Source organism: Rhodamnia argentea, chromosome 3, assembly GCF_020921035.1.
Source record: "Rhodamnia argentea isolate NSW1041297 chromosome 3, ASM2092103v1, whole genome shotgun sequence".
In the NCBI taxonomy this organism is placed as follows: domain Eukaryota; kingdom Viridiplantae; phylum Streptophyta; class Magnoliopsida; order Myrtales; family Myrtaceae; genus Rhodamnia; species Rhodamnia argentea.
The window spans coordinates 30,973,212-30,993,566 of record NC_063152.1 but is presented as its reverse complement, the minus strand read 5'-3'; the positions used below and the strand labels follow the sequence as shown (position 1 = coordinate 30,993,566).

General features: G+C 40.6%; 1 protein-coding gene and 1 pseudogene across 5 annotated transcripts; one reads left to right on the top strand and one right to left on the bottom strand.

The window, feature by feature from the left end:
- Positions 1-2,372: 2,372 nt before the first annotated feature.
- Positions 2,373-5,876, bottom strand: LOC115729018 (deoxyhypusine synthase). Of its 5 annotated transcripts, XR_007197850.1 has the most exons (10): positions 5,694-5,876; positions 5,565-5,603; positions 5,130-5,361; positions 4,819-4,982; positions 4,152-4,370; positions 3,727-3,813; positions 3,259-3,364; positions 2,940-3,175; positions 2,682-2,842; positions 2,373-2,576 (listed from the first exon to the last, which is right to left on the bottom strand). XR_007197850.1 is itself a non-coding variant. In XM_048276382.1 (9 exons), exons 3-9 carry the CDS (start codon positions 5,347-5,349, stop codon positions 2,759-2,761), a joined length of 1,116 nt encoding a protein of 371 aa, XP_048132339.1. In that variant the 5' UTR covers positions 5,350-5,361; positions 5,565-5,603; positions 5,694-5,876; the 3' UTR covers positions 2,373-2,758. The 5 variants fall into 5 exon arrangements, 4 of the variants coding, with proteins under 4 accessions (XP_048132339.1, XP_048132340.1, XP_030515301.1 ...); XM_048276382.1 differs by having other exon boundaries at positions 2,373-2,842; XM_048276383.1 differs by having other exon boundaries at positions 2,373-2,842; positions 5,130-5,351.
- Positions 5,877-8,748: 2,872 nt separating this feature from the next.
- Positions 8,749-10,122, top strand: LOC115729022 (annotated as a pseudogene).
- Positions 10,123-20,355: the final 10,233 nt, after the last annotated feature.

The window sequence follows — 20,355 nt, the reverse complement described above, 5'->3', positions numbered from 1 at the left end:
TAAGAATCAATACGATGCTTATAGGGTTCCTCATCCGAATGAAATTTAATAGGATCTAGAGAAACCATTTCATCATCCATATATCCAAACAAAGAATTCAAGCTCATTAAGCTAGTGCTTGAGTTTGTGATTATAACTTGGTAATAGTTAAGCTAAGGTCGAGGTGGAGTTGGACTAGTTTAATCTTCTGTTATAGTCGAGATCGAGTTTAGAATTTTTTACCACACAAAACATGTAACTTGGAATTTTTTTTATGGTCCTTGGAACTTTTAATCTGTTTAATGTGATTCACGAACTTTAGCATACTATACAACGTGGTTCATGAACTTTCAATTTGTTGAATGTGATATTTGAATCTTAGGCGCATGTTCAATTTAATGTTCAATGTTATCTTTACAAAAAAAAAATGTTCAATATTGTCTTTTCATTGATTCAAGTTCAGGAATAATATTGATTATTTTTATATAATTTAGGGATTAATTGAGTATGTACTAAAATTTTCATGAATCATATTAATTAATTTAAAAATTAGAGAATTATATTATATATTGAGCTGAAATTTAAAAATTATATTCAACAAATTAAAAGTTGACGACTTTTTTTTAAGATCTCCCTGTCGTTGTGAATAAAACGCGATGGCGGGTTCGTCGCCATTTCCTTCCACAGCCGAAAAAAGCTTTCTTCGGTCAGGCAAGAGCGAAGACGGAGAAGAGAAGGAAGGAAGGAAGGAGGGAAAAGAGAAATGGCGGGAGCGACGTCGGCTTGCATCTTCTGCCAAATCGCCCGCTCTTCTACCTCCACTTCTCTCCTCTACTCCGTTCGTCTCTCTCTCTCTCTCTCTCTGTGCGTTTCTAGGTAACCGAAGCTGATCGAGGCTCGCTCTCGCGCTTGCAGGACGATCGAGTGGTTGCGTTCGAAGACATCAATCCCGCCGCGTCGAGGTAAATGCTAATTATCGAGGAGAGGAATCTGCGATACGCGGAAAATGTGATCCAGCTCCAGCTGGTCGACCCGAATGGGTTATGCATTACCTCATGGAGGAAAGTCTGATTAGTGCTCTCCACATTGTGCTCTGAGCTCTTAGTTTGGATTAGCTGTAATGGATGCCTTCGAGTACGAGTTGCTCTGAATTTGGACTTGTTGATCTACGCTGTAGCTCGACTCGATCGATGTGATCTGTAGATCGATCATTCAAGTGCGCGCTGCTGTTACCCCTGGGGATTGGACGGGCTGACAAGTTCGAAATCATTTTTGACCGAGATGACGGGGGGTTTGTTCGATCAAAATTTCGGATTGTGTGATGCGGGTTAAGGTTCCATCAATTCCAAACGCAAATTTGATGTCTTAGGCGTTCATTAAATTAGAGTAGCGCATATTCTTTGAATGCTTCAAATTTCTTCTTTTAGTTTTGACCCGAATTGTTGCTTCGAGTTCCTGAATCATCGCATTTGTCAATCTACACAAACAGACTGCCAAGCGTAGAGTCTGTCTTTTGGAGATTGCCTGGTTTAATTTAGGGGGCTTGTGAGATAAATATTGATCTGTTCTCTTCCTTTTGCGGACCTGGTGGTTTTCAATGTGATTGGGCTGCTGATCACTTTACTCTTATGCTTTTCTTACAACTTTTATGTTAGCCACATCACATGAGTTGGTGGTAACCTCTAAGAGACATTCTACGGATATTGTGGATTTCAGGTTGAAATGCCATGGCACGGATCGCAGCATTGCTCGAAATGATTTCACTCTTCAATTTGCAGCTTTTGCTGCAATCTCAGGATGACTGAAAAATCTTGAGCTCGATGCCTGATCAACAGGCGATTATTTGGTGATTACGGTGGAGCACATTCCAACTGAGAGAGAACTCAAAAGGAGAGCTGAAGATTATACGTTAGGCAATTATATTCGTCGTTTACAACTTGTTTGAGAGCACGGGGACCGCTAGTTTTTTATCCGCTCTCTCGTTTTCTGTTCATCCAGTGAGCCACATGCTGGATGTGGGGCGAATGCTAAAAGGAGAGTTGAAAGTTGCCGATCGAGTTCGACGACTTGCTGGCCATGGGCATGTCAATGTTCAAATTTTTCATGCTTCCACAGGCGATGGAACGACAATCCGCAGGCGAATTTCCTAAGGCCACATACCCATTGTCAAACCCGCATAATTCTTGCTTTATCTGTGGGATCACCCCCTTTCTCCATATCGCGTTTTGTAAAAAGCGATCTCTTGCATGCCCCATCCAAAATAAATGAACTAAATGCAATGAGGAACAGAATAGCTAAACCTTGGCCATTCGTCGAGATGAGAGTTTAGCATCACCATGCTTCCCAAGTTCCCTTTTTCAAGGACAAGTGAAACGATCGTCTCTTACCAGTAATGCAACAAACGAGAATACTGAAAATAGCTATTCAGTGGCGATCCATAGTGTCCTGTCCCACTTGCAGCCAGTGCGAGGTGAAACAACAGTAAAAAAAAATAAAATGAGCGCAATCTGATTACAGCTCTACAGAATCTATCACAAAATCCTCACCACTTGGCGGCCCCTTCCCAACAAATCAAGTTAGCTTGCTTCAGGGATTTCCTGTAACACCCATCAGCAGATTACCCTCGAGAAATGCTAAATCTTTGGGAGGACTTACGCATATAATGTTGCAACTGAGTAACAACTATAACCAATTGCCGGTACCTGACAGCCAGGTCAAGAATTAGCAACGAAAGATAAATGGGCGAGAGTCTTTACTCCCCAAAATTTGTATCAAATCCTCAGTTTTGTTGAATTAATTCTTTCCTTGCAGCAAATGTTTCGGCAACCAGTATAGGGAAAGCAATGGTAGCATCACAATGTACCTGGTCCAATCCAAATAAAACACCACTTTAAAACTCCTCTCATTTTATAGAGATTATGGGAAGTTTCAGTCTCAGACTTGGCATATGAAGGAATTACCTTAACAATTTTGGCGGACCCACGTATTTTTCCCCAAGAAACAGCCTCATCTGGCTGAGCTCCAGAATCACTTCCATCAAATTCTTGGGCTGTATTGATGAAGACAGCAAAGTCCGCCCCATTTCGCATCATATTAGCATTGCATATGTGATGTTTAGGCATCCCTCCTCCCAGGATTATCATTCCAGTTTTTCTAGGGCCAGCATGGACTGCTTCGCCATTCATGGCCCTAATATCTGCAAAGAAGTTGGAGTAGAAATTATTCATCAAGCTTCTTCATGCTTCAAGTGCAATGAGTATTTGAACCGAAGTGCCTAACCTTGGACTAGGTCAATGATTAGACCAGGACTACTGAAGGAGTGGAAGTATAACATGTCTCCCAGCGAGCCATCCGTTAACCCAGGACAGAAGACAGGAATATTATTCTGCAAAATGTCCACTTACGTTATTGGACTATCTTTAGACAGAAGTGAGATACTGACAACTTTCTTGCACATGTAAGGCAAATCTATGGATTTATACCGAATGAGCTAACATTGCAGTTGTTAGGTCTAAACATTGAATGTGTAGAAAAAAGCCCAGTGACAAATAGACTTGAACCTTCCCTAAAATACTCCTTACAGGGGAACTTTGTTAAGAAAGAAGAAATTTTCCTTTTCCTACCTCACATACCCATCCCAGAAACAAGCTTCTCCCAGTGCCCCAAGCCAATAAAGAAGCAATTACACCCAAGATGTACAGCAGATAATTGTAACCTTGTGCAATAGGATTACCTTGATCCACTCACCTTGTATGCCCAATAAAGGTACGACCTTTCATCATTAACCTCTTTCCCCAAGCGAGCAATCACCCTAGAAGGGGTCCATAATACATTCTGCATTAGCCAAAAAAAATTAGAAATTGCAACTCTGGCCCTTCACACAAGGGTGTGGTTCACTGAGAGGAGAGAAGAACTTAGAGTTGTATAATGGTTTTCACCATGGGATGCCATTATTGAAACAAACCAATGAAATGCCAATCAGATTATTTAGGGTGTCCTGGGGTTCCCAGGAGAAATGCCTTCATATCAAACAATGATCCAAACCAATATTCTACTATGGGGACTCAAGAGGTCTGATTTGAGGGGAAAAGAGTTGACGAAAATAATGCATGCATCCGAAGGTATCCCGCGGAACCCCAATGGGCAATGCCCACTACATCAAAGAAAAGTACCTCTTCTTTCTGCTCCCTCAGCATCTGGTCAAATATTGGAATTATCCAGTCCTCAAATTTACAATAATTGTCATTAGGAACCAACAGGTTACCAATGCGGTTCAATCCTTTCGAGCGCAAGAGAGCTCCAGGCAGGGAAAAATCACCTTTGTATGTAGGCGCAAGGCATTTTATAAGATCTTCCTCTATGCCACCAGCTGTTGTTGCCACTACATCGACCTGCACAAACGTAAGAAGCACACCTCCACATGAATCGGTGAAACATCAGGTAAGCTCACATAAAGAGGATAAACAGAACCTGGTTTCCAAAAGACCCTTCACTTGGAGTAAATCAGGGGATGCAAGATATTTAACGTCAAAACTCCTTGTGTAAATTCTATAGTGAAATAATACATGTACTTTGGTTCTTGCAACTTGAACCAGGTATATTGAAAACTCGAGCATAAGCAAAAGGATAGTCATGGTTAAAGAACTTCCTTCTATCATTTGAGTAAACTTAGTGGATGCCAAGCAAAATAAAAATAGAAAGAGCAAACTCTGTGGATAAAGAACAGGACAGCCCACAAAATGATTCAATCACATGTCATACTTCTCACCTCAGCAAATGTCACTTTCATCCACGCAGCATATACGCAAGAATAGAAAAAATTCTCGTCAAAATACATACCATTTGATGCTGAACAAGATAACGGACTGTATCTCTGACACCAGACGAGATAAGGTTGGAAGTGAAACCGAGGAACAACTTGCATTTGACAGACGCTCTATATGCTTGGTCTCTCTCCTCCTCGTCGCAATCTTCAGGTATAGTCTCGTCAGAGAGCCTCCAGTCTAGCTTCAAACAATTCAAAAACCCGTCACTGGAATCACGATTCCACAGAAATTACACATAAAGCCTCAACCTTGCAACTTAAAAAACGAAAAACCGCAGCAATAACAGTATAAGGCCGGCGAATTCCCCAATTAAGAAAAGCTTACTTAAAAAAGTTACCATTTCATTAACCACTTCGATCGCGTCCCCAAGGTTGGAGGCTTGAAATCCAGTGGAGACCATGGACCTCATAAGCTGATTATAATCGACTCCTCGATTGAAGTCATAACCCTCAATCTTTATGCACTTCCCTTCTAGAGTTTCTGATTCTTTGAACACAGTGGAGTGAACCGAAGCCATAAGGCTCTCTTTCAATGCCTCGTCCATTACTCCAAACTCCTACGGAAACAAATCCCAGTTGTCTGTTACCGATTAACAGGATAAACAAGCGCTTCATTTGGACAGCACATTCGAACACGAACTTACATGGATGGCCGAAAAGGATCCAACTTGCAGAAAATTTAGCAGAAACCCACAATGGAACTGGAGCGTAAAGTAAGGGAAAAGAGTGGAAAATTAGGGGGAGAAAAGAAAGAACAAACCTGGGAAATCGTGCTGCACAGCAAACCCGAAACCCGTTGCTGCTTCCCAAAGAATTGGGGTTTTAGAAGCGTCAATAATTTGTCAACGAAAAAGAGAGACAGAGAGAGACGGAGTAGGGTACCCCGTACCTGAGGTCCAACGACCACAGCAGCGGCTGCGCGGGGTCGGGGGTGTGGCGTGGCGTCGGGTCGGATCGGGTCGCTACGAGCGACGACGGCGAAGCCACTGCGAGCGACCGGGGCAAGCGGACAGAGCGCGTGACGGAGCCGGCGCCGGAGCACGTCTGTGATAGAGCGATGGTCTGGTTTTGAAGGGTATCGGGTGAGCAACTCGGAGTCGGAGACCAAATCGAACTGAACCGGCATCAGCCAACCGGTTATATCATATGTGTCTGTTCTCTTTTTCATTTTTTGTCAAAGGTTATATGTCTGTTCACATGGGGATGGGGATCCAATTCCCCGGTTCGTTCCCCGGTTAATATAGAGAACCGTTTTCAAAATGTCGGTTCATGTAAATTGGGGGGCATTAGAACATTAAGATGACCTTTCTTACTGTATAAGAGGATCGGAAATGTGTACTAGTTATCATGGCCACGATAAATACTGGGCAACTAAATGCGGAACGGACAATTGTTAGATACCTTTGTTTGCGAAAAACGAATTATTTGGAAAATATTTGTCTTAAAAATTTATATTTTGTATCGATAATGAAATAATGGTGGAAGATGAATTTTTTTTTAGTTCGTTTATTTTGTAAATCAGATAAGCGGTCATTTTAAAAAAATATATATTTTTAAGGTTTGGCCTAAGTCTTAATTAAATAAATTTAAAAAGGAATTTTAGATCAAAAAACACAGAGAATATAAAAAAGGGCAAGGTAAGTAAAAATTAGGCATCACGGCCTGGGCGAGGAGAGCCTCGGATTCGATGACGTTGACTTTGTACTCCACAAGAGAACAAAGTCAACGTCATCGAGAGTGCAAAGTCAACGTCATCGAAACCGAGGCTCTCCGAGCTCTAGATGAGTTAATGGAAAACGTGGGTCATGTCCCAGCCTTTCCTAGTGTATGCAGTTTCTTCCTACCGCATCAGATGTTCTAAAAGAAACGTTATACGGATATACTTTGATAGATCGAGCTAATCTTGCTTCAAAATACATTGTGACGGACTATTTACTACTTGCATCGCATGCCTTGCAACGCTTATTTCTTATGCTTACACCTTGTGGCGTCGAGCCTGATGGGGATTTGGCATAATGAAACAAATTGCAGTTTGATAACGAGGGGAGCTTTGAATTTGCCTTTGTCGATGTGGACGAAATCAACTACTTGAATTATCATGAGAGGTTAATGAAACTGGTCGAAGTGGGAGGACTAGTCATCTACGACGACACCCCTCTGGGGAGGAACTGCTGCGATGCCTGAAGATGCAGTTGGAGAGAAATATAAGGAGGGCCGAAAGCTGCTGATCGAGTTCAATCTGCTAACAGATCACATGTCTGCCAAAGACAACCTGCAATTTTGTTGGATCAACAATCCAAATATAAACAGATGTTGGCAGATGAACTGTCTCCCAACCGATTAATGCATTTGAAGTTGTTCTCTTTAACCAAAACAAGTTTCGAATAACTTCAAGGGCAGAGTTCCTGAGGGCGGATTGCAGTTCAAGAATTGTTATTCACCTGATAGCACTAAGCTTACTACCACCAGTTTCTTATGTAGCACTAGCATGACGTCCTATAACAGTTGTTCATGGATAATTTCCTCGAAGCTCAGAAAATGAAAGAAAGATGATAATCGGAAACATCATTGTGATACTATCAGAGAAATGCTCCTCGCGAAAGCACTCTAGAATGACAATGACAGATAAATTACTTCTCAAAGCAGACGGTGCCTATGTTGAAATATGTAGCTTATGTCATCGCATATTGTTTTCCAACCACTGAGTCTAGTTACAATAACGAGGATGTTTCATAGTCTTACAATTGCTACTGGTCAACTACCAGGAACCTTAGTCAGACACTCCACCAAACCACATTGTTTTGAAGTGCAGGATCAACCCTTTTGTCTTTAAAACACTAGATTAGTCAGCAGTAACAGTATATCAGAATAACTTGACAGTTCCCTCAATTTCAGGGGGATAAATCGCCATTAACGTGCAGCTAGTGCTTGAACTTTCGATAAGTAAGGCAAATTTATGACCTCTAAGTCACAGCTTTTAATAGGTGGGGCATTCTAATTAGTCGAGTGGACTCCTTATAGCACAGTGAAGGTCACATTCCGTGATAAAAATCCGTACGTCCCATAGAAATCACAGACTTCGAAGTTTGACAACCGTGAACTTGGGGTCGCTCGGGGTCATTTATGGATACTGCAGGATGTTTGACTCGGTGAGAGTTTGTATTTTGCTAAGGAAGAGAAAACAGAAATGGAAGAGAATGAAAGCAGCATTGAATTACAGCAAGGCGCTATTGCAGAGTGAGGAAGTCTGGTCATAACATGCTGGAAGATGCCATGGTTCACCTGATTATCATTGCTTGAAAGGTTTCAAAACATCTATTTGAAATTTTTCTTGGCAATTAACCTCACGTTCGCAGGATCTAACTGTGGGTACTAAACTCTCACATAGTATATAAACATGTTTTCAACAACTTTAAGGACAAAGTTCATCTGGCAGATTGTGGTACATAGAAAATCGAATGAGTAAGCTGTTTCCAATATATAATCTCCGATAGCTGAGATATTCCGACAATGAACCAACCACTCCACAAAACTGTAATATCTGGCGCGTTTATAATAAAGTACCAACGAGACGACATAGTATAATATCCCAAAACCAACTACCGTGAACATGAATCAGACACTCCTCGAAAGCATAGTTTATGTTATTCTAAAGTAAAATGAGCAGTCCTTGTCTTGCACCGAATTAGTCAGCCTCCATATGTCATAAAGAGAACTTGGTATTTGGCCATTAATATGCAGAGCTAGTTCTCCAAGCTTCAATAAGTAAGGCAAGTTCCAACCTCTAATTTACAGCCTTTCATGGATGAGGCATTTTAATCAGTAGAGGAGATCCCTTGCAGCGAGATATCGCTAAAATCCATGTTTGTTAGCAGGGAACATATGGTCATTTTGGGGTCACTTACTTGATGTGAAGGCAGTGGTATTCTAAGGAAAGAGCAAGAATGGAAGAGAAAATGAAAGCAGCATTACATTACGACAAGGCGTTGTTGCAGAGTAAGCAGCTGTATCAGGTACTCCCTTTCATTGTCGTTCACATCCCCATTGTTTTCCCTCTTTTCGGTCAAATGGTAAGTTAGCTTGGCTTAAAAATCCAACCCTTTGATTCTGACAAAAGTAGGCCATTCCGGGGTTAATTTGCCGATCTTTCTCCAGGCCGATCCTAATAGGTTAAGCTGAATATGAATTGAATCCAATACGGCTAATGTGTAGGATTCATCATCTTCTCTCATATTGTCAATTGGTTCTTAAAATTTTGCTTCCATGCATATGTTTGATCTCGCAGTACATTTTGGACACAAGTGTGTATCCAAATGAACCAGAGCCCGTTAAGGAGCTGAGAGAAGTTTCCGCAAGCCATCCAAGGTCTCTCGTTCTCTTTCTAGCTTCGTGTCCGCAAAATTATTATACAGTCACCGACCATGACTTATAACCGTTCGTTCGATTTAAGAATATTCCCAGGAGGATATTTCCCCCTATCAGTGGACAAGGGATATAAATTTTCCTTCTTTTTATCTGTTGACGTTCAGCTATTGGATGGGCCCTAGACCAGATGCAGGTCGATTGATGGGCAATCCGACTAAAGCTTATCAATGCTAAAAGGACCATTGAAATTGGAGCCTTCACCGGATACTCTCTTTTACTCACTGCCCTAACAATTCCTGAGGATGGAAAGGTCTCCGATCACTCATCCCGCTTTATTATGAAAGAATCTAATTAAATTGCTCATGTGATTACAATTGCTGCAGATAATAGCCATAGATGTCGATCACAAGGCATATGAAATGGGATTTCCCACTATCAAGAAGGCCGGTGTAGAGTGTAAGGTCAACTTCATTAACTCTGACGCTCTCCCAGTTCTGGAGGATTTAACGGAAAATGGGGGTCATTTGTAGGCCTTTCCTAGTTTTTGCCGTTTTGCTCCTAATGCATCATATGTTCTGGAAGAATTTTCTTTTATACATTGTGGCGGGCTCTATTTACTACGTGTATCTGATGGGGATTTGGCATAATGAAACAAATTGCAGCTTGATAATGAGGGGAGCTTTGACTTTGCCTTTGTCGACGCGGACAAAATCAACTATTTGAATTATCATGAGACGTTGATGAAACTGGTCAAAGTGGGTGGATTAGTCATCTACAACAACACCCTCTGGCTAGGAACTGTTGCGATGCCAGAAGATGCGGTCGGAGAGAAATATAGGGAGGGTCGAAAGCTGCCGATCGAGTTCGACAATCTACTCGCCAATGATGCTGGCATCCAAATCTGTCATGCTTCGATAGGTGATGCGATGACCATCTGCAGGCGACTTCACTAAGTTTTCATCTGTTTACCCCCGCATAATTCACTCTTTTAAAGAGGAGATCGCATTACCTGTCACTTCTCATATCTTTGGCATGTCGTTATCTGGTCCATTGCAATAGATACGACATCTACGAATATGTTTAAGATTGGTGTGGTCATCAGAAAGAGCTACCAATGATGATTAGTAAATATTGTTGATACAAATGTTCTAGTTATTTTGTCGTGGCGTCGGCAAATCTTATTCAAGTGCCTTTTCATTTTTTAAGGTGAGTTTGTCACATGTTGTATTGAAGTCATCCACAGATTCATTTTTTTCAAAATGAGAGCATCTATCCCAAATAAATGTGGTGACTCTCTACAGGGTCCTGTCAAGCAACAGATTGACGGAGAAACTATCACAAAGCAACATCTTATCCTGCCCAGTTCTTGCTTCCAGGGCAAGAGAACTAATTGCAGTTAGGCAGAACATCACAGCAGAGTCCTGTCTCACTAACATACCATGAAGGGTAAAAGAACAGATTGAGATGAGCGCAATCTGATTACTCTGACTGTAACAAAATCATTGCCATACTCTTGATTTTCTTTTCTCAATTACGTACTTTGCGGCTATCTGCAAACAAATTATGTCTGACATAGACGGCCTTCAATTTGTTTGATCAACGGTCCAAATACAAACAGAGTCGGCAGAGAATAGTCTCGCAACCTATTAGTGCATTTCAAGTTTTTTTTCTTTGAGCAAACCCAGTGTCAGATGACTTCCAGGGAAAGTTCCTAGAGCAGATGATTGCTGTTCAAGAATTTTTTTCACCTGATAACACTAAGCTTAATACCACCAGTTTCTAATGTAGCCCTATGATTACGCCCTATAACTGTTGTTGATAATTTCCTCGAAAAGAAAGATGATAATCGAAAACATCATTATGATGCTGTTGTTGTCAAAAAAAGGCTCATCCTGAAAGGGAGGGAAAAAAAAGGTTCTTGAAATCATCCTGAGTGTGCGTGGCCTCTATAACGACACTGACGAGTAATTTCTTCTCAGAGCACACGGTGCCTATGTTGAAATACGTAGTTTATTTCCTCGCATTGTGTTTTTCTTTCGACCGAGTCTAGTTACGATAATAAGGAGATTACATAGTCATACAATTGCTCTTGGTGAAATCCAAGGAACCTCAGTTAGACACTCCACCAAACCATGGTGTTTTGAAGTGGGGGACTGACCCTTTGTCTTTAAAACACCAGATTAGTCAGCATTAACAGTATCTCAAAAAAACTTAACAGTTCCCTCAATTCCTGGGGGGTAATAAGGCATTACCATGCAGCCAGTTCTCGAAGCTTCAATAAGTTAGGCAAGTTTCTGACATCTAAGTTACAGCTTTCTATAGAGGGGGCATTTTAATTAGTCAAGTATACTCCTTGTTGCGCAGTGAAGATCACTTTCCATGATAATCATACGTACGTCTCCTAGAAATAACAAACATCAAAGTTTGTCGATCGTGGACCTGTGGTCACTCGGGGTCATTTCTGGATATCACAGGAAATTTGACTCAGTAAGAGTTTGTACTATGCTATGAAGAGAACACAGAAATGGAAGAGAATGGATAGGTATAATGCTTTGACATTCAATCAGACTGAGTCTAGTTACAATAACAAGGATACTTCATAGTTCTGCAAATGCTAGCGGTCAACTACCAGGAATCTCAGTTGCACAATCTGCCGAACCATGTGATTTTAAAGTGCAGGACTAGCCCTTTTGTCCTTGTTCTTGCATTATTGTCCTCGAACCTGGATAATAATAGAAAGCATCTTTATGATGCTCTCGGAAGACGTGCATTTGAGTCGGGAAAGGGGCTCTTTTGAAGCGTACTCGATGACCTGTGGCCTCAAAAACGATTCTGCAGTTGGATGATGCAGAAAATAGAATGAGTGAGCCTGTTCACAATATATAACCAGGGAGATTTTGATGGTTGTGATATCATAACCATCAACTAACCACACCACCAAACTGTAATACCGTTAGAACTTAGGTATTAATGGACTGAACTGCATTCTAGGTCATATTTCATCAAAAATATCCGCGATATACCAGAAGGTCGTTTCCTTGATGTCGAGGCGGTTTGATCCAACAAATCTGCAATTTCGATAAGGAGAGCAAAATTTGGAAGAGGAAACGATAGTGTACTCAAGCTCCAACAAGGGGTTATTGCAAAGTAAGGAATTGTATCAGGTACACTACCAATTGTCTCAACATCCTCTTTCCTTCTTTCTTTCTTTTTCCAGTGCTGTTGTTTGCTGCGCTTGAATGGTATTTAGCAAGTGCGCTCAGCTTCAACATGCCCGACTAACTGCAGCTCTCCGAAAAATCCTGTAGAAAGCAGCCATTCTGGGATTTGCCAAATGCAGTCATTGTGGGACCGAACAACCTATACGAAATCGAACCCATTCTGCTTGATACCTAGGACTGTTTACCTTCTCTTCTATTGCCATTTGCCAATGCTTCCTTAATGTTTTGCTCTCATCCATGTGCTCAAATTTGGCAGTACATTTTGGACACAAGCGTCTTCCCACGTGAACTGGAACAGCTTAAGGAGCTAGGAGAAGTCACCGCTTCATGTGATTGATGCCGCCTCCTGTTAGTCTTTTTCGCTTCCATCGAGGAAGAAGGATGTGATCTCCCGGTCGTGTTTATCGAACGCTAACAGTTGCTTGGTGTTCATTACATGAGATCAAACCCAAGAAGCGATTAATTTGCTGATGCTCAGGGCCGGGATGGGCACTGCACCGGATGCAGGTCAGTTGATGATAGTTCAGCTGAAACGTCTGAATGCTACAACGGACCATTGAATTTTTCCTTCTGATAATGAGAATCTGATCGGATTGCTCCCGTAACAATCATATTGCTGCAGATAGTACACAGATGAGGATCGCATCGCATATGAAACGGGTTTACCCATTATCAAGAAAGCCGGCATAGCGCACGAGATCGACTTCGTTGAGTCCGAGGCTCTCCAAGTTCACGATGAATTAGTGCAAAATGTAGGGAACTTTGCAGATTTTCCTTGTTTATGAAGTTTCCTACCGACAACTGCTAATGTGCGAGCCCAAAAAAGAAAAAGAAAAGATGAACAAATGCAATGAGAAACAGAATTGCTAAACCTAGGCCATCCATCGAGATAAGATTTGATTAATGGTCATTTACTGAAAATAGCTATTCAGTGCGGTCCATAGTGTCCTGTCCCACTAGCAGTAAGTGCAAGGTAAAACAACAGAAAAAAACTGAAGTAAAATCATTCATAATCCGAATCGATTTTTGTAAAACCGAAGTTTCCAAAGTGAAATTGGGATTAAAATAAAACGAACGACTATTTTTTTCAGATCCTAATGAACTTGGTATTTTTCTCGATTTTCGGCTATTTTCAATGGAAAGTAATTTACGAAATTTTCAAAAAATTATGGAAGAAATATATATATTTTTGGGTTTCAAAATATATTGTTAGGCATGGCCGGTGCGCCAGACTTGATTTTTGATTTTTTTTTGAATTTTTTCTTGTATTTTTCTAAAATTGAAAGGACCACAAGTCAGGTGTGTGCAACTCAATTTAATCCCATCATAGACATAGAGAGATTATAATCACTTAGGTGAATTATTATGTGGCTTGAAATCTCTTTCATGATGAGATAGAAATAGCGTGTTATAAACTCGGTATAAGATGCCACGATCCTCTTTGTCGATGCCAATTCGAATTTGACGTCTTGGCATTCTCGTCCGAGCGAATTTGAAGGCAGTTCCTAGTATCAAACTTTTATCTTACGTTATTATCGAATCATTAAAAAAAAAAGGCCTAATATATATAATTTCTAAGACATGAGTATTGAGCACGTGAGTTGGCTATAAAAAAAATTACTAAAAAAATCCTAAACCTATTGTATTTTTTTTTTTTTTTTTTTGGGTCGAAAATCTATTGTGCTTGTCATTTCTGTCCTAAGGCCTTATTTTGTCAATTGAGTCCTAAAACCAATTAAGTCCATCTAATAAGACTTTGAGGTTCCTTTCTCCACATTAGAGGTGAGCAAAAAAGACCATGATCCACCCAAACTGGATCAAATCGTATTCAACTGGTTGATTTTGGGTGGTAACCGGCGGGTACCGATTCGGTTCCCAATTCCAATTTTTTGGAACCAGCGGGTATCGGTTCGATTCCCGATTTCGGATGAAAACCATCCAACCGGCCCAATCAGACCTTTTACTTGAAGCCATCTCCCTCAAGGCTGGTCTGTGGTGCAGTGAATGTAAGACATCTAATATGGGGATTTACTTTCTTTACGTTAATAGGCGATCCTTGGAAGTTAGCCAAGGATCATATGATCCCAAATGTTTCAATGCCTAAATCTGTTCAGTGTTCAGTTGATCCGATTTTGAGTTCTATACCTCATACTCAATGCAAGGGAGCGCTTCCACTTTTTGGCTTAGTCCGTTGATTGTTTACCAACGTGCTGTACGCAGTAAAAGGGAATTCTCTGTTGGAGTCTTGAAATTGGTCTTGTGGTGGCACTGCTCTGGTGACATTTTCTTGAATTTCATTTTATGTTGAAACATTGCAGTTGAGAAAGTTACTTTTACCAAACTATCTTTCGGGACTGGTTCTCTTGTCTTTTTTAATTGATGTCGGTGTTCAGTAGGACCATAACCAGGATCTAACCGGGAACCGGATTGGACCAGTGGTTCGGTTCTCGGATGGATTCATAGAATGAGCGGATGGTTCATGGTTCGCATTTTACGGAAGCGGTCCCCAGCGGGTGGTTCTCGGTTCTAAGGTGGGAACCATCCATCCTGGAACCGATCACTCCTACTCCACACTCAATTTGGCGACAAGCATTGGAGAATTTCTTTTCTTATTACTCCATTCAGGTAAGTCCCCTAAACAAGCAACCCCCATATTTGACAAAGCAAAGGCCTCTCTGCATTAGGATACATCGCTCTCCAGTTTACATTGCACAATACTCTATCCAATATTGCTTTCAATGTCCATCAACGCACGATCATTCAGAACGTCACCAGAAGCAATTAGTCTTATAATGTTCAGCACTACGTTTCCCAATCTTCCCCAGTTGATACAGAATTTCATTAAAAGTCACCAATACATTAGCCATAGCCATACGTCTCCCAATCTTCTCCGCCAATAATTCATGATAATGCTCCTAATATGGAAATAAATAATATTTTCATTTAGGGGCTAGGATCGTCTTTTAATTTTAATGTTCAGCAGAACTTAAGTGTTCATGGAGTCGTAGTGAGTGGCGGAGACTGTTGCTGGCCGTCCCGATGGGGTTGATCTCGACGTTGACCTCCGATCCGACGGCGGGTGTTTGCTCTCTCGTTCCGAGTTGGGCTTTTGGGTCTCCCTTTCTAGCCGAAGATGAAGATGACGAGCAACGGGTAGGGTAGCTTATTTTGACTCTTCGGGGTGCATTTGTTTCGCGAAATATGAATGATTTGTGAAATATTTTTCTGAAAATGATCACTTTCATTATTTTAAATAATCAATCAATGAAAAACTTTTCATTATCGGCAACAATTTATATCTGAAATATTTTCGTGGAAGATGAAAATATTTTTTTCTTTCATTCATTTTTATAAGTGATATAATCGATTTTTTAGGAAATATTTTTCAGAATTACTCATTTTCACAAAATAAACGAAGCCTTCAATATCCTTTCATTTTCGAACCGAAAAAGAAAACATGTCCTTTCATCGCTTCCAAAAGGAAACGAATATGATGGATTTTCACGAAAAAGATGGATTTCTCGAATCCCTTCTAGTGAAGGAAAAGGAATCCAATCGTGCACCATGCGATTCAATTTCCTTATTATGCACATCAACTACGTCGGCATTTTTTATTAGCCAAGTTGGACTGAGTAAATGAATAGACTTAAAAAAAAGATCAATTTGATAAATTTTAGGATTTAATTGTACTTTATGAAAGTTTTAGAATTTAATTGCACTTTCGTGACAATTTTGAGGATTTATGATGCAATTATCCCTTTAATATATGAAAAAAAAAAACATTTTTCTCTCCATTCAGAATCGAAATTTTTTTCCTCAAACTACCACCATGATTGGTTTTTTTGTAAGTTATCGACACTCACGCAAACTATACTTAAAGTGAACTTTGGTGACATGGCCGTTTGTAAAATCAATCAAAACACCGATTTAAGGAAAACACGGCTTAAACAGAAAACTAAACATTTGCCTCTAATTTGAAAAGGAGCTATCTAACTTAAAACTTGTACTTCGACCATAAGAAAAATTAAAACTTGTACGCGACCAATCTTCTTGTCTAAATTTAGACCCCAAAAAAAAAAAATTCTTCTTGTCTAAACGTACAAAAGCCATTTTGGTTCGCACGCGAAGAAGGGAAGTTTGTCTAAAACTCTCTGTCCTGGCCAACCCATCAACTCATGTGGATCGTCTCGTCTGCATTACCTGCATTATCTGCTCTTTATCGGGAGAATTACCAAAAAAAAAAAAATATTCTAGAACTTACTACAATTATGCCAATACACTCATAAATCTTTTTTTCGTGCTAATTCAGTCTTAAACCTTTTACATTTGCGTTAATTCAGTCCATCCCGCCAATTCTAGCCTAAAATTGCCGATGTAATGCTATCGGCACTAACGCAGTAATTTTTAATAATTTTGTTATTTTTTTAACATAAAATCCGTATGAAATATTACAAAAAATTGCTATATCGGCTCTTGCAGAGCCACGTCAACGATTTCCAATCAAAGTTGGCCGGATAGATTGGATTGACACAAATGCAAAAGGTTTAAAGCTGAATTGACAAAAAAAAAGAAAGATTTATGGCTGAATTAGCACAATTACAATAGGTTTAAGATTTTTTTGATAATTTTTCCACTCTTTATTAGGGCCTGTCTCTAAAATTTTCTATGGAACAAAATGTTCGTACATGTAACTACTGGAGTGGAATTGATGCTCCAAAAGTACTTCTGGAGCAAAAACTCATTCGGTTACGTAACTTCATTTTTCTACTTTTGGATAATTTTGGAGCCACTTGAAGAATAAAAGAAATTTACTTTTCTTCAGAAATAAATAAAAAAAATTAACTTCGGCTCGGGAGCAGACGTAGAAAAGTCAACCTTTTTTTTTTTTTTGTCAGAAGTGTTGCCATGGGCGCCCTTAAAAATCCGCAATTGCAAAGCACGAAGCTTCATGGAAGTTTCTTCCGAGCATTGGGCGCCACATTCGTCGGCCCCTATATGTAGAACGGGACAACAGCCTTTCTCTGCAATTGTATGAACATGTAACGACTCGAGAAAAGGATTATATTGCATCAAATCTATATAGCTCCAAAAGTTTTCGCTGATCGGATAAGAAGATTGTCCCTCTCCATACTCCAAAGTATTGTTCTTTTTTTTTGTGATAATTCCTTTTTATGGTTGGCAAAATTGACAAAATAAAAAAAAAATGTGTTGGCCAAAATAATGCGTTTATGAAAAACTTCTTGTTTATATGATTTTTCGAAAAAATTGTCCGGTTAATCTTAAACCTACAGCACGAATGCCACTTCAGTTCTCAATTTTGCAATTTTGCCGATACCGTCATTGCCGGCCATTTTACGTGACATACAGCTTTGTTGGTGTTTTTCGGTGAGAATTGACGGAAATGACTGTATTGAAATTTCGAGCAAAGGTTTACGGTTAAATTGGCAAAATTAGAAAGTTTGTAACTGAATTGACATCCGTATAATAAGTTTAGAATCGGTTAAATGATTTTCCCTCCAATTTTCTCCCAAAAGTCAATAAACTTATAAAGAAGGCATATGCCTCAACGCTTCCGATTTTGTTGAAATATCCCAATAGCATACGATAATGAGATGGTCACATGTATCCATGAGGCCACGTCAAAGTGTCATGACATGGACCATATTATTGTACCCATCTTTTTTTTCCACGGCGATAATTAAGGAGAAATTAGGAGGAATTGACCGAGCTCGCTAAAGTGGAGGACGTCCGAAAATATTTTCTTAAAAATGATCGCTTGCATCGCTTACGAAATTAAATGAACGGACGATAAATATTTTATGGATCACAAAAATGTATATATATAAAATGTCGACTATCAAAGTGTTGTTTATTGAGTAATTATTTCAAGAGATACTAGCTACCATTTTTTTTTTCTCTTTAATTCTTAGCAAAAGCTGCATTAGCTTTTCTGTGCCGTGGACAAAGCCAGGGCATGGAAAGTCGAACCGTTTTTATATCTTTTTGGATATCCGAAGTAGGATATAAACGCAGATAATTATTAACATAAGACATCGCAGAAGGCTCTCCACTGAGATTTATTCTCTCTCCGTGCGTCGATTCCCAGCCAAATTCTCTCTCTCTAAAATGGGGATGCCCTTGGTGGCATTGGCAAAGCTCAAGCTCACACTGGTCGCTTCCCAGGGTCTAGCCCCGATCCTCGCCGGCGGCCTGATCTGGCCGTTCTTGCTCAAGCTCTCGCTCGGCCTCGGGCTCTTCCGGAGAACCAACCATGCGGACGTGGTGCAAGCGTCGAGCCTCTTCTTGTTCCAGCTGATTCAGATCGTGGCCGGCTCCGAGCGACCGGCGAGTCCCCGTGACGAATCCCGGCTGAGGAGAGCCATCCGTCTGGTGTGCCGGAGCATGGCAAGTGTCCGGCGATCGGTGGCGGCCCAAGGCGGCGGTGGCGGGGACGCGGGTAGCTTGCACACGCTCTCGATGATGACACTGTAATTCATTCGGCGACACGAGCGTACGTTCGTGGCCTCTCGCGCCTATTCATTCTTTGGTTACGAAGTGTCTCGTCATGTTGGTGAGGGATTTAATTTCTTGACGGTTGAGAATTCTTCATATCATTTTCGAAAGCGAAAGCGAAAGCGAAAGCGAAAGGGAGAACATTACTTCTCTGAGAACGAAAGAGACCGCTGTAGTCTAAACCTAAATGTCTGGAGTTGTTGGTGATATCTTGAAGCAAGAGAATTTGTTTATGTTGAGGAAACGAAACTCTACTTAATTTCTATAATCTTCATGCTACCAAAATCCAATGTACGCACATTTTGGCTCGAACGAGATCCTTTATTCCCAAGCAAGACCTACCAATAGAAGTCACATCTCCACGCCAGAAAATAGAATTGAGGTCTGACCCAATGAGAAAATATTAAGTAAGCCAATCTTGCCGCATAGGCGTTAAGACACTTCATTTAGCGCTCGATCAAGTGGCCGACGACTAGCCACAGGCAAGGGTCACTCTTGCTGGATTTGGTGAGGGCCCCGACCCTCACGGCCCGGGTGAGGGTCGTCCTCGCCGGATCTACCAAGAGCGAGGACAAGGGAGAGGCAGTCCAGGAAGTTGAAGGCGTCGACGATGTTGACGATGCGGGTGGGGGAGAGAATGAAGATGAGGAGACGATGAAGAGGTAGTCTCTTTGGCGAAAGGAAGAAACGATGAAGAAGAAGAGAAATCGGACTGCCCAAGGGGGTCCATCTAGGCACGGGGCGAGAGCTGAATGGAGTGTCCTACCACTTACGGGCAAGACTGGTCTACCCAATATTTTCTAGTGAACCGGTCTTTCCACATAGACCGAATTTCAATGACAAGGCGATGTATTAAGCTGTAGAATTGTGGGTTAATGATGGTGGTCACGTAATGATTGTATCACGGGGAAAAAAAATAAAGGGAGTGAAAGTTAGGAACAAAGAGAATTAGAAAGAGAGAATGGTTTTCTCATGTTGATCATTTTACCATAAGTTGGAGCATCTCGATTCATCTTCAATTTTTTTTTTCAATCAAACTCGGAAATTTGACATTTAAAATCTATCATGAAATACCATAAATCTTGCAAGTCATGTGCCAAATTTGTTTGTGGAATTATTTGATAACCATTGTAACATATGATATGAGAATACCGAAGGGCATCCCCGAGGAGCTACTACTGAGTTATTAGGCATTTGGCTTGGATGCATGTAATAAATCACGTCAATTTCAATCATGTTTTCTCCAATTCAAAGTGATCATGGGGTAGAGCGTGACATCTTGTGACCAGAGCCTCGCCGAAAATCTGGGTAGTCCGCATGCATTTGTGTGGGGAAAATTACCAAATTTTTTTAAAATTTACTGTAATTGTGCCAATTCAATCTTAAACCTTTTGTATTTGTGCCAGTTCAATCGTTTCGGCAAAATTTGGCCACAAATAGTTGACGTAGTGT

Coding starts and splice junctions, on each gene's coding strand:
- LOC115729018 (XM_048276382.1), bottom strand. CDS start 5,349: ATGGACGAGGCATTGAAAGAGAGCCTTATGGCTTCGGTTCACTCCACT. Junction 4,983..5,129: donor TGAAATGGTAACTTTTTTAA/GTAAGCTTTTCT, acceptor GTTTGAAGCTAG/ACTGGAGGCTCTCTGACGAG. Junction 3,814..4,151: donor TGAGGGAGCAGAAAGAAGAG/GTACTTTTCTTT, acceptor TGGCTAATGCAG/AATGTATTATGGACCCCTTC.